Source organism: Rhinichthys klamathensis, unplaced genomic scaffold, assembly GCF_029890125.1.
Source record: "Rhinichthys klamathensis goyatoka isolate OS25496 unplaced genomic scaffold, OSU_Roscu_1.1 h1tg000060l_1, whole genome shotgun sequence".
NCBI lineage: Eukaryota > Metazoa > Chordata > Actinopteri > Cypriniformes > Leuciscidae > Rhinichthys > Rhinichthys klamathensis.
Window position 1 is genome coordinate 2,775,182 of NW_026606605.1, and position 12,867 is coordinate 2,788,048.

General features: G+C 40.5%; 1 protein-coding gene across 9 annotated transcripts in view; it reads right to left on the reverse strand.

Annotated features, from left to right (window-relative positions):
• The window catches only part of ppp1r9a (protein phosphatase 1, regulatory subunit 9A), a 58,414-nt gene that overhangs the window by 41,928 nt on the left and 3,619 nt on the right, over positions 1–12,867 (reverse strand). For 8 of the 9 annotated variants that reach the window (XM_056249676.1, XM_056249674.1, XM_056249680.1 and 5 more), the window contains exons 1-2: positions 11,947–12,081; positions 8,878–10,265 (exon numbers count right to left, since the gene is read on the reverse strand). In XM_056249676.1, coding sequence (XP_056105651.1) covers positions 8,878–10,176 — 1,299 coding nt within the window. In that variant the 5' untranslated portion in view covers positions 10,177–10,265; positions 11,947–12,081. Of the gene's footprint in view, positions 1–8,877; positions 10,266–11,946; positions 12,082–12,867 lie in introns of those variants that run through there. The other variant, XM_056249672.1, reaches the window with a different exon arrangement.

Here is a 12,867-nt window from a genome sequence, read left to right on the forward strand (position 1 = left end):
GAGTACTGTTGGAAGAATTTGACTTGATTTTTTTATCAAGCCAAGAATGAAGGCATTACAAACCGGGTCACGCCACTCATGTTGGAGGAACTGTGGAGTGGAGGAGGCACATCATGCGCATATTATCCTGGCAATGCTCAAAGATATGTCTTTTATTAATAGTATATTTGCTCTCTGTATTCCTAAATCATTATGTGTTATATTTGAGAGGTTTCAAGAGTGGTTTCAATCGAATAGTAACAGAGGTCAAAAAATATAGAGTATACTCACATATATATATATATATATATATGACTTTAAAAAAACAAATGGAGAAAATGGTCAGCTTTCTCCTCTCAAATACAAACATGTATTCTGCAATGTTTACATAAGTGTATATTGATGTAATGTATGGCAACGTTTGTTATTTTTCTTATTGTTGTTATGTTTTTTCTTTATTTTTCTGTAAGTTTCCTGTGTTCCTAACAAAAAACAATAAAAAATAAGTAGCAAAAAAAATAAATATATATATATATATATATATAAAATATATATTCTAAAATACTATATTAGTATCATTAAATAGTATATTCCTGAGTATAAAGGACACACAGTGAGGGGACAATGTGCACAACTTGGTGAACAGTCAGCGAGCACATTTGTCCTGACGGTCAAACAACAGGACACTGTGTCAGCGTTGAACACCTCCTTGTTTCCATCATGGAAAAAAGCAGGAGCTTCACTCCCTGACAGATTCAGTGATGGCCTGTGATGGAGCAGTGGAGAATTAGTGCCTGACACGGACAGCTGGAACGGCTTGTCTTCTGTTTCCACAGTCGTTAAAAATTTAACTCCAGAAAGGGTCAGATGTCAGAGAAACAAGCAAGCAAAAAATACCACAGCATTCATGATGCATTGCGAGACAAAACTTTGCCAATGACTACAGCATCAAAATTGCTTGATTGTTTAATTTTTTTCTGAAGTTGAAGTGCACAAAACATACATTGCCATCTCATAACAGCATGTTTGTTCTGTGTAACAAATTCAACAAATTAGAAAAATAACTGAGAGCTCCTGAAAAACAGACCAAACTGTAGACATTTTTACAATATTCATTTTACACATTTAAAATACAGTTTTTCTCTTGGAAAAAAGTAACAAAAAATATTGATGACTCATCCTGCACTACACAGATTATTGTCCAATCAGATGCTCTCTGGAATGAGAATGCCCCGCCCCCTAATAACCACTGCAAAGAAAGTAGCAAATCATGGCTGTGATGTACTGTAGCTAACTGGACTTTATCACGCCCAAACTTCCTGTTTAAATAGAAAACACATCGAGCCAGGTTAGAAAACTGCGCTCATTGGCTGATTTAAGTTAGCAACTACCTAAGTAGTTCAGGAAATCACCAACTGAGATCTCTTTATCCAATGTATAAGAATGAAACACCCCTTTTCCAATTACTTAAAGCGACCTTAATCTTCTCCAGTCAGAACTAATGGTTTAAAAATACCTTGATCTACTGGTGATTCCTTCAAATAAAATGAAAATGAATAAAACATCCTCTACTACTCAGCTCACTCACCTAAAAGACTTTTCTCATCCATGCTCCTGAAAGAATGTTTATGTATATTTAATAGAAACCTAAAATATGGCTAATAACTAGACTATAGCCATTCACCCTTTTAACTAAATTACAGGACTGAGCTGATATAGCAAAAGGCTGGATTGATTCAGAGGAAGCCGTTTGGTCTATATGCAGTATGTGCATCTGAGCACAGAATGGACTGTATAATCATTGAATCATTTTCGCAGTCACTCAACTGCTGCCCAGTCTTTCAAATCCATTTAGAGAATCAAGATGGAATAAATATGCCCTTACAAGAGGTTGAGATTAGCAGAGCTAATGTCATATTTCATTTAGCCTGTAAGTGCAGTTTATGTAGGAGGATGATGACAGGACGGATGTAACGAAGGGCACAGCTAAACAAACACTGGAATTCATTGTAAAACAGATTAGGCACGTGTTTGATGCTTCATCTGATGGGATCTGGTTTGCTCTCAATTAAATCTAATATAACATGATCTTGTAAACAGCATCTATCTACTCAACTACACAACCCAAATTTTCTAATCGATTAATCGTTAGTTAGCCTTAATAGTGCAATATGCGTCTACAGCAGTGGCATATAGCCAAGTGCATGACAGGGTGTGCAAATGCTGCTCAAAACGCTATGTTCCTCGCCAAATGAATGCAAAGGGTTTTTAGTTTAAATAAAGGGCTAGTAGGATTGTAAAATGAGTCGATGGGATTGTTCATTTAATTAAATTACTTATTTAATAATCAAATATAACGACTAATACAACTGTCACCAACGCCGCCTCAGATACGTGCTAGTCAGAATGTGTAACTCTTGTTGTGGACGCGCTCCACTGCAACAACTCCCAATGAATTCACAACGACTTATTACAATTGACCCTTCGCTAAGCCCCGCCCTCCTTAGTTACTGTTGCTACGCCTGTCAAGCTTTCGCGGCTGCCACGTCTATTACAGTGTGAATGCACCGGTGTCAGACATTCCCAAGGAGATAATTAGTCATTTTTTGCCAACAGGTGAAATATCTGAGAGAGCAAGACAAAAGGGACAGCAGTATGCATTCGAGGGATATATCCACGACATAATATGCAACCGATTAGAGAATAATTTCATCAAAATTGAAGCTAAAGCCTATAACGTTAGGTCCCAGCGCAAGCAGCAGCCGCCTCCTTAGCAGACCATTCACATGGGAAACACACAAATTGAACAGCTATGTTCATGCACAGCAGAGTAAGTGAAGTGTGAAAATAATCTAATAATTACAAATCAAACAGCTTATCCATCAATCTAACACCGGGAGAGCCGCGATCGGATTGGGGTAAAGTTACAGGGGTAACGTTAGTAGGCCGTCGATTAAAAAAATGCTGAAATATATTTTAAAGTATGTCAGTGAGCCTCCGTCTTGCCTTTAATCGTCTTATTTTACGTTCAAATCTATGCATTATGAACAAAGAACCGCCATTATTTCCAAGCAATAGGCGTTTTTTTTTTTGTTAATCCTGTCGACATTTAGTTGTGAATGGGTCTCCACACTGCTTGATCCACGCCCGGGATTTCTCCCCTTTGGCTTTTAGGTTTCGGGAAGAGAAAAAATGCCACCCCACCGTCCAAACTTTTAGAATACCGGGTATCAGATTTGCACAATCCATACGCACAACGCGTCGGCATGTTTCCCTCGCTCGAAAGCTTGACAGACCTCCCGCGCCTAGTTACCGTTGCTAAGCCACGATTGGCCAGTGGCGGTTTTCGGGCGTGGCTTAGCGAAGGGTCAATAGTGTTCTCATTATCTTCTTCTTCACCATATCTCCAGTTTATTACACTTCAACATAGGCTCTCGCATGAGTCGGCGCTAAACGCAATCTGTCTTGCGCAATTCTCATTAGCACTTGTTGTCCAACGTCGTACACTGATGACATCCACGTTGTTCTTGTGGTACCTTCTACTCTTCTGTGCAGTGCGATGTTGGCAGTCCTGTTTTTATCCATACGAAGTACGTGACCAAGCCACTGGTGTTGTCTTCCATGTACTTTTTGCACAATCGTTTCTATCCGATTGAGGGCCTTTCTGATGTGATCGTTTCTTGTCTATGATGCGGGTGCCAAGTAGCTTTCTAAGTGCTGGCATATCGAATGCAGAGTTGTTTCTCTTCTAAATGTCCATGCTTCGCAACCACAAGGCAATCTGGAGTATGAGGGATCTGTACAGTCTCATTTTATATACCATATACCAGCAGCCATATCACCCTTTAGCCCAAGACTGGTTGCCCACTGAAGCTAAGCAGGGCTGAGCCTGGTTAGTACCTGGATGGGAGACTTCCTGGGAAAACTAGGTTGCTGTTGGAAGAGGTGTTAGTGAGGCCAGTAGGGGGTTCTCACCCTGTGTCTGTGTGGGTCCTAACGCCCCAGTAAAGTGATGGGGACATTATACTGTAACAAGCACCATCCTTCAGATGAGACGTTAAACCGAGGCCCTGACTCTCTGTGGTCATTAAAAATCCCAGGATGTCTTTTGAAAGAGTAGGGGTGTAACCCCGACATCCTGGCCAAATTTGCCCATTGGCTTCTGTCCATCATGGCCTCCTAATCATCACCATATATACTCATTGGCTTCATCACTCTGTCTCCTCTCCACCAGTAAGCTGGTGTGTGGTGGGCGTTCTGGCGCAATATGGCTGCCGTCGCATCATCCAGGTGGACGCTGCACATTGGTGGTGGTTGAGGAGTTTCCCCCCTTCTATGTAAAGCGATTTGAGTGCGGAGAAAAACGCTATATAAATGTAACGAATGATTATTATTTTGGTCTCATTCTTGATGTTTTTGTTTTTCCAGATATTGTCCAGATCGCTCATCACTTTCAAGGCCATGGCTGTTCTTATTCTGATGTCTGTAGAGCAGTCACAGTTTGCAGTCAGAGTCGTTCCAAGATACCTTAATCTTTCCATGTGCTCCAACTACTTCCCTCTGAGCAACAGTCCTTCCTTTTTTAATACATAGCAGCATCCACTCCATTTTGGAGTCCCTTATCTCTTGCCCATACTTTGAGCTGACATTGTTGACTCAATCCAAAAGGACCTTGAGCATGTCTAAGTAGTTGTGTCAAGAGACCAATATCATCGGCAAAACGGAAGTTCTTAATTGTTCTGCTAAACTGGACCAGTGAATATAAACTGAGTTTACATTTGACATTGGTCTCACACTTACACATGATGACGCAACATTTATTTGTTTAATTTCTTGATTCTAAGGTAAGGCACATGCATTTGTAACATGATTGCTGAAAAGCTATAAGTAAAACTGATTTGTGCAACTAACGTCCATTTATAAAAAGGGCAGGCAGAGGACTTGGCTAATTAATACTACATCCTCATTATCAGAGTCAGACTGACCCACTCCCACGTTGGGCAGAACTACGAAACGAGTAGAATCACAGGATGTGCACATTGAGTCAGGTCAATGAAACGGACTTCAAGTGCTCTCCACTGCTTTTTTCACATTTTCAACTTTCTTTAGTGTGTAATGTTGCTGTTTGAGCATGAAAAAGGTCTACAAAGTTACAAAGCACAAAGTCACTCCAAAGGGAGTTATTCTCTATATCAGTGTCACTGTTTCTGAACTCCCTGTCCATTGTCTAGAGTTTTCTTCCTTGAACGAACACGTCACAAAATTCCTAATTTAATGAATTCCTCCCCAAAGCATAAACAAAATAAAGGGACGAGGCCTGGTTGAGTTAGTTAGAGGGGTTTTGAAACTGGGAGTCGTGGCAAGGGGCGTGACATTTCAGAAACATGGTCGAAGCGGTTGACCAATCACAACACACTGGTCCAGCTGACCAATCAGAGCACATTGTGCTTTTCAGAAGGAGGGGGATTAATCAGAATGTTACTAACAGACTGGGAAGAGAGGAGCTGCAACAATGTCAAATATGTAAAAAAAAAGAATGTGTTTTTCAACATTCAATCATGAAAACCAATTCTAGTAGTAGTAGCCCCCAAAAAAACTAAATCAAGACTTTGAAAAAGGGCATAATAGGTCCCCTTTAAAGTCAGCTAGGTGCATGATTTTGCTTTAGGACCTTGATTTTTATATTGGACATCATGTGGCAACACATCACAGTACTAGAAAGAAAACCAATTTTCTAAAAGGGATTCAGTATTTTACCCCGAAATGAAAATAGTCATCATTTATTTACTATCATGTCGTTTTAAACCTGTATGACATTATTTTTCCATGGAGCACAAAAGGGGAAATTTCAAGTTCAATTTTTAAGTTTCACACATGCAAAGTTTGCATCCAAGGTCAAAAAACACTTTCATTTTCTCATAATATACATTGCAGCATCAGCTCTTTTCTCAGTGTCTGAAACAGCTCGATAAAGGAATTAGTCTTTCTAAACCCCTCCTTTCCGAGAGCCTACTCTGCTCTGATTGGTCAGAAGCCCCAGTCTGTTGTGATTGGTCTAAACCAAACACCCATTATTACCATATCTGAAGTTCAGCTCCAGAGGCTTCCTCAGCACTTGATACACAGTGATACGAACAGTAACGATGGCTTGATTGATTTTTGAAGACCATAGGCTGGATTTTATTACTTGTATTTAGCCATCTGTGACCCCATCTAAACAGAGCTATGACCCCATTTGCCAACCACAAAGCAAGGTCATTGATACCTTAAGAGCTCAAACACGGAGATGGAAATATGATAAATAAAACAAGCCTAATGTATTCCATGATATGACAAGATAAATCAGAGAATTACGCTGTGGTCATTTTACAATTGAGAAACTTGTAATCGTCAGAGTAAATGGAGAGATGAGTCTTTGAGACTGCTGTTATTCCACACAGCCACTAGAGCTGCTCAAGAGCCTCTTACAGCAACTCGACATAATTACGCTTAGAAACGCTTTAATATGGAGACAATCCACTTAATGAGTGACTAAGAAATATTATCTAGTCTGGTGAATTGACAATGTTTTACACAAATCAGGCCCTTTCTCAAGTCTGAACACAGAACACAGACTGTTATTTCCTCTACGTCTGCAGAAAAAGCATGTGGCCTGGCTTTAAAATACCCTGACTCATGAAAAAGTTTTTCTTTGTCAAGCTAACGACCAGGGCAGTTCAGTTGAGTTGACAGTTAACCCAGCCGGCACAATGCCAATTTACAGTAAGCTGGCATTTTCAAGTTGCTCAATGTGTTACAGTACTATTGCTAATATTTAGTTGACAAGCCTATTTATGGAAGAACACCGCTAAAGGACACATCTGTTATTACAGACTGATCTAAATGCCAGTTTTGAACCATATGTTCGAATGCACTGTCACACATTTGACATTCGGCAGCTGTGAAGCCCTATATTTCATGTTTATAATTAGCAGCAGGATCCAAGAATTGAAACCAAGAGTAGCATTGGGATGTGATCTGATTAAGAGACTCTAAGAATACAATACTTGAAGAGCAAAAAGGTGTACAAACTGGCCTTAATGGACCTTTTAATTCAGTTAATTCTTGCACACAACAGTTTGATGAAATTCAGCTCGTGTGAGGGAGATTAGCGAGCAAACATCACGTTAGGTTAACCCATTGAGAGAGGCAGGGGAACCGGTCCAGCACTACTTAGTTTATTAATGGGGCTGATACAACCAGGGGAACGTTTGTTTTGTTGTATTTTCCACATCTACATCCAGCTTCCGATCAGAGTTAATAGCCGGAGTTGAAAACACATTTCCAGAGGCTTAAACATTCAGCAGCAATTTTCCCGATTTCGCAACTAATCAATAACAACCGTCTGAGTCCACAGCTGTGCCATTATATGGCGAAATCAAAGATAACCGTTTTAAATGCTGGCTAACTGAATTTATCAGAACTCTAATGGACTGTCAAATGCATTTCTGAGAAGTTAACATCATAACAATCCCCTCTCAAACAATGTGATTCTGTAGCTTCCGGAGAAACACAAGACATTGATAGACAGACTGTAATTACCTTCATGCTTCACCTTGGAAGAAGTTGCAAACACAGTGGTTATCCATGTTCTCATGGGAACATGACTTGAGGATAGTGTAGAGGAATGGCGATTGACAAGTGTATAGTGGTGGTGTGAAAAGTTACAGCAAGGAGAGTCAGCGAGGCATGTGAGGGACAGAAGCTATATGTGTTCTTCTCCCCACAGGCATGAGTGGCCTCTGGATGTCACGTTATGGTTGTCTCTGCTCATTATCTAAAGCACTAACATAGGCAGGCAAAACAAGAAATACTCTCACTATATTGGAGAAAATCAATAAAACGGCATTAATGGCCTCTATAGATTAAATTATGACTATGCTTTCAGATGAGATGAACAACAGGAACTCAGTAGCATGATGGCGGTCATCTCTAAGTCCATTTTAAAAAATCAAAGCATACACAAATAGATTTACAAAATACAAACTAGGATCAATGACATTTAAGAGTGTCCATGAAAAAATCCAAAACAGGAATTAACTCTTTGTATTCATGTTGGTTATATCCTGTTAAGTGTATATTAAAGGGTTAGTCCACCCAAAAATGAAAAACAATTCATAATTTACTCACCCTCACCTGTAAGACTTTTGTTCATCTTCAAAACACAAATGAAGATCGTTTTGATGAAATCTGAGAGATTTCTGTCCCTCCGTTGACAGCTACGCAACTACCACTTTGACGCTTCAGATCTTAAAACGAATCCATGAATTGAGCGGTTTAGTCCAAATTTTTCGAGAATGAACCTCATTGGTTCTCGCACGTCAAGCAAGCATGACTGAGCTTCTGTTTACCACAACTGATGTGTGAGTTGATGAATGTTTATCTGTGAATAAAAGTCTAAATTAAATCTGTTCATCATATAAAGCGATTTAGTCTCTTCAGAGAATTTGCACTAAACCGCTCAATTCATATGGATTAGTTTTACGATCTCTTTATGAACTTTTTGAAGCTTTTTGAAAGTAGTTGCGTGGACTGTAAATGGAGGGACATAAATCTCTCAGACTTCATTAAATATCTTAATAGTTGCGTGGACTGTAAATGGAGGGACATAAATCTCTCAGACTTCATTAAATATCTTAATTTGTGTTTCGGAGATGAACTAAAGTCTTATCGGTTTGGAACGACATGAGTGTGACGGAATTTTCATTTTTGGGTGAATGAAAACACATCATGAGTTGGTCATCAAGAGGTATTAAAATAAGTAATTGCATTACGAATTGCATTTTTCATGTATTTTTTTAATGTAATGTATTTACATTATTGACCTATTAACATGCAAAAGACTATCAATAAACTTACTTTTATGGGTGCAGAGCTGAATTGAATTTTCCGTTTTTGTGGAATATCCTCCTTGACCTCCGCTGGAAGACCGGGAATCTCCGTAATCTCTGATCCTGGGTCATAGGAAATGTCATCATCGTACAGGTCATCCTCTAAGTCTGTGCAGCTCTCCCCCCAGCCCTGGTAGCAAGCATCTCCATCGGCAGTGAAAATAACTCTCTCGTTGCCGCAATATTCCTCATTGTGTTCTTCAATTTGATCCTCTGTAATCCAGCTAGACTCCTCTTTCACATGACCGTCTGTGTCCTTGTGGACCGTGGTAGCTGTAGACTCATGTGAATTCCCCGCAGCATCATTGACTTGAGCCGCAGCTGAAGAATTGTCCACGACCTTGGTTGAGTTTACCTCATCTTTTGGTTTCAGTTCAATGGATCCATCAACCACATCGGGGGTCTCCTGGGCCTTCTTCTCGTCGTGTTTCACTTGGTCCACGGCCTCAGACAGAGGACTAGGACTGAGAAGATCTTCTGAAGATGAAGAAACTGGCATGTTGTGCTTGTTACCCACTCGCGTCCTGTAAAAACCACTTGACGGAGACTGTCGCGCACTGGTGTCGTCCTCGCTGGCCTCCCCATGTCTCTGTAAGCCATCTGGAGAGTACAGCCCCCTTCCGCCTCCCTGGCCTCTTCTGAAAGTAGCACCGGAGCCCTGCTGATCTATATTTTCGAAGACAGCGCTGAGCTGACTCACAGTGGGAGATGAGGCCTCTGTCCTGGAGCAAAGACTATCCAAAGAGTCCGTACTGCCTCTGTTTGAACGCGCTCCCCTCCAGTCATCCAAATGCTCGTGAGAACCCCTCTTGTCTCGGCCATAAGAGTACACCGGCGACTGTGAAGCATCTCTGGAGCTCTGCTCAAAAAGCTTCCTTGTTTCGGAGAACTTTGATTTATGATGGCCACCAGCAGTCCGCTCTCCATTGCCGTGCTGGAACTGGACCACCGATCCATCCGCCTTGTTGATGAAGTTTGTTGGCTTGCTGAGTTTCTGTGGGGAGGTCTCATCCCTTGCTCGTCTGTTGGACCCAATGTTCTCAGTCCCCATTTGCATGAACATGTTCTTGATGCGACTGACGTGGGCCCCGTATTGCCGCCCTCGAGGCTGCCTGATCCCCTCTGGGTCCTTGAGTTTGGGGCCTCCATCCTGTCTTGGTTGGTCAAATGCCTTCTTTAGAGCCTGGAACTCCGTCCTGTAGGCGTTCCGGTGCGGGGAAGCGCTCCTCAGGGTATTCCTCTCTGCCGAGGCCTCCGTCTTCATCATCTTAGCCTCGACAATGGAGGTCTTCTCAAATAAACAGTAACATACCTTCAGTTTGTTCGTTGGGTGCAATCACATATTATTGGGGATTCCTGAAAACATTTACAAAAATGTTATGAGAAGCTTGTTTGTTCACAAATTATGCAATTATTATTTATTTTTGCACAGCAGACAATCATATACTGTAAAAAGTGTAAACTTGTCAAGGAAGTGACCCTAATAAGGCCACATACCAAATAGGCCCAGTTGTTGTTGTTTTATATACTATCCATAATAAAATACCATTCAAAAATCAAAATTTAATATTTAAAAAAAAAAGATTTTGAAAGAAGTATCTTATGCTGCTCACCAAGGCTGCATTTATTTGATAAAAAATACAGTAAAAACAGAAATATTGTGAAATATTACAGTTATTTAACCACATTAAATTAAAACATTTTAGAATCTTCTTGAGCCAAACAAAAATCTGTCTGTGATTGTAATAACAGAAAAATAACTTTTTTGTCAAGTGTGATTATTAGGAATGGCTCCATTGACCCCTATTGTTCCTAATAAGCTCACTTTACCCACAAAAAATATAGGGACTACAGACTCAGAGCCTAAAAATTAGTCTCGAAACTAGCTTTCTGCATTGGCAAAGCAATATGGATTTGATATCATGACCTGTGAAAGAGTCAAAATAGATACTCAGCCAGAGAAAAGAGTGTGAGAGAAATTGATTGACTTTAAGATAAGATACAGTAGCCTACAGATTAATTGTTGCTCAGACACTAAAACTCCAGTTTGATCAGCAGTTCTTTAATAAGTCATGCTGACTCATCAAAAATGAATTCGACTTAAATTAAGTGCCTAATGCATATGACACATGTCTAGTCAGTTTATTTGGCCACACAGGTGGGCATGCACGTTATAAGTCCACTCTGGACTTTGCAATTACATAAAGCAATTTAATTTAGTTAGTTCACCAAATTCGTTGTTACAATAGCCTACTGAACAGCAGCAGCAGGGCAGATGAAAACAACAACTCTAAAGCAACTCTGCCGCACATCAGTTTGTAAACACACGCCTCAAAAAGGGCTCGGATGCTGGAAGATGCCTTTGCATTGGCTCTAGTCCACCGCCCTGGTTCTTGAACATTATGCGTGATCATCACTTTGCCATAAGGGCAGACGGAGCAGTCAATATCAGCGCGATGTTGTTGATGCACCGATGTGTTTTCGACGCAGATCTCGATATGACTCACAGATTAGATTTGCCTTCCAGCACCCATCGTGAACACTGCAGACAGCCGCTGCATTTTAGCCTGACAGAATGTGTTTTATCAATCCCACATCTCACGAATTAATATTTAATATCGACAATAAAAGCACGAAAAGGCAGATGCACATTTAAGCCCAGCACAAGGACAAAATATAGCTGTGCGAGCAACCAGCATAATGTAAAACAGTTTCTGTTGGTTAGATAACAGCCCACATTTACTCTCACAACATGCATACCGCGAATAAATGTGAAACTGCAAATGTATGCATTTGGAAAAAGTGCGACCATTGCGCTATTCAAAGATGATGAGCAACCCGTGCGCGCATCACATCGCATCGTCTGCATCACTGACAGCTCCATCCTACAAACAGTCTCCATGAACACTAAAAAAATACAGACCTAGTTCATTCCAGCGAGTGTATCTGCAAAACACCGTACATAAACACAAAGCAGAAGTGGCACAAGTATTGCTTAACTCCCTTGTTGTTGCTCCAAAACAAAAGAGGCACTTACCTACGCCTTCAAATGTAATGTTAGTTATCACAGGAATAAATGTGTCCTCGCTTTAAATCATGAACTAAAGGGGAATTGCATTGGAAAGCATTTTAATTCAGCAACGCTACTGGCATCAAGCTGCCATACAGGACCTTACCAGACAATTGACACAATGTGACATACAAGCCGGGCTTTACTCACACACACAGACACACACACACACACACACATACACACACACACACATACGCGCGCGCGCGCAGCTAGACAACGCCATTGCAGGCGAGGGGTGATGCCGCCATTCCCTCAGTGGGGGTGTTGTTGATACACAAGACTATTCAGAGTCAAACGATCAGTTTAGACAAAGCAATTTCCGTATTTCTTCATGTATTCACCACAACTAATTGGGTTTCTCGACTATGTTCTATTGTCGCGAGAGCTTCGACAGTTGACAGGTGTGTAACCTTAATTTTCACAAATGGTTCGGTCCAGTAATCTGTATAGAGGGGGAACAAGCAAACTGCAGTCTGGCAAAGGAAAGAAAATAATATCGCAGAATAATATTAACTACAGTGGTCGTGCTGGAGTGATACAAGGCCACGTGTTGACAAGAATAATCAATCAATACAATTGCAATTGTAATTTCTTTGTAAATGCATTTCTGCTGCCTCTGTGTAGTGTAAATGCACTTTTTGTGTTATATTTGCCACTTCACATGCAGCTGTGCTGCCTTTGCAGCATAAAGGCATTAATAGGTGATTTGTGGGAGAAATATGTGAATTATACAAATTTAGAAATAATTAATTATAAAAAAAAAAGGAGAAACACAGGATATTTGACCTCTAATTTATATTTACAGGGTTTAGGCTGATGTGAAAATGAATTTGTTAAACTTCCTGTTTGTCTCATTAAGCATATGTTGCATGAACCCCAATGATT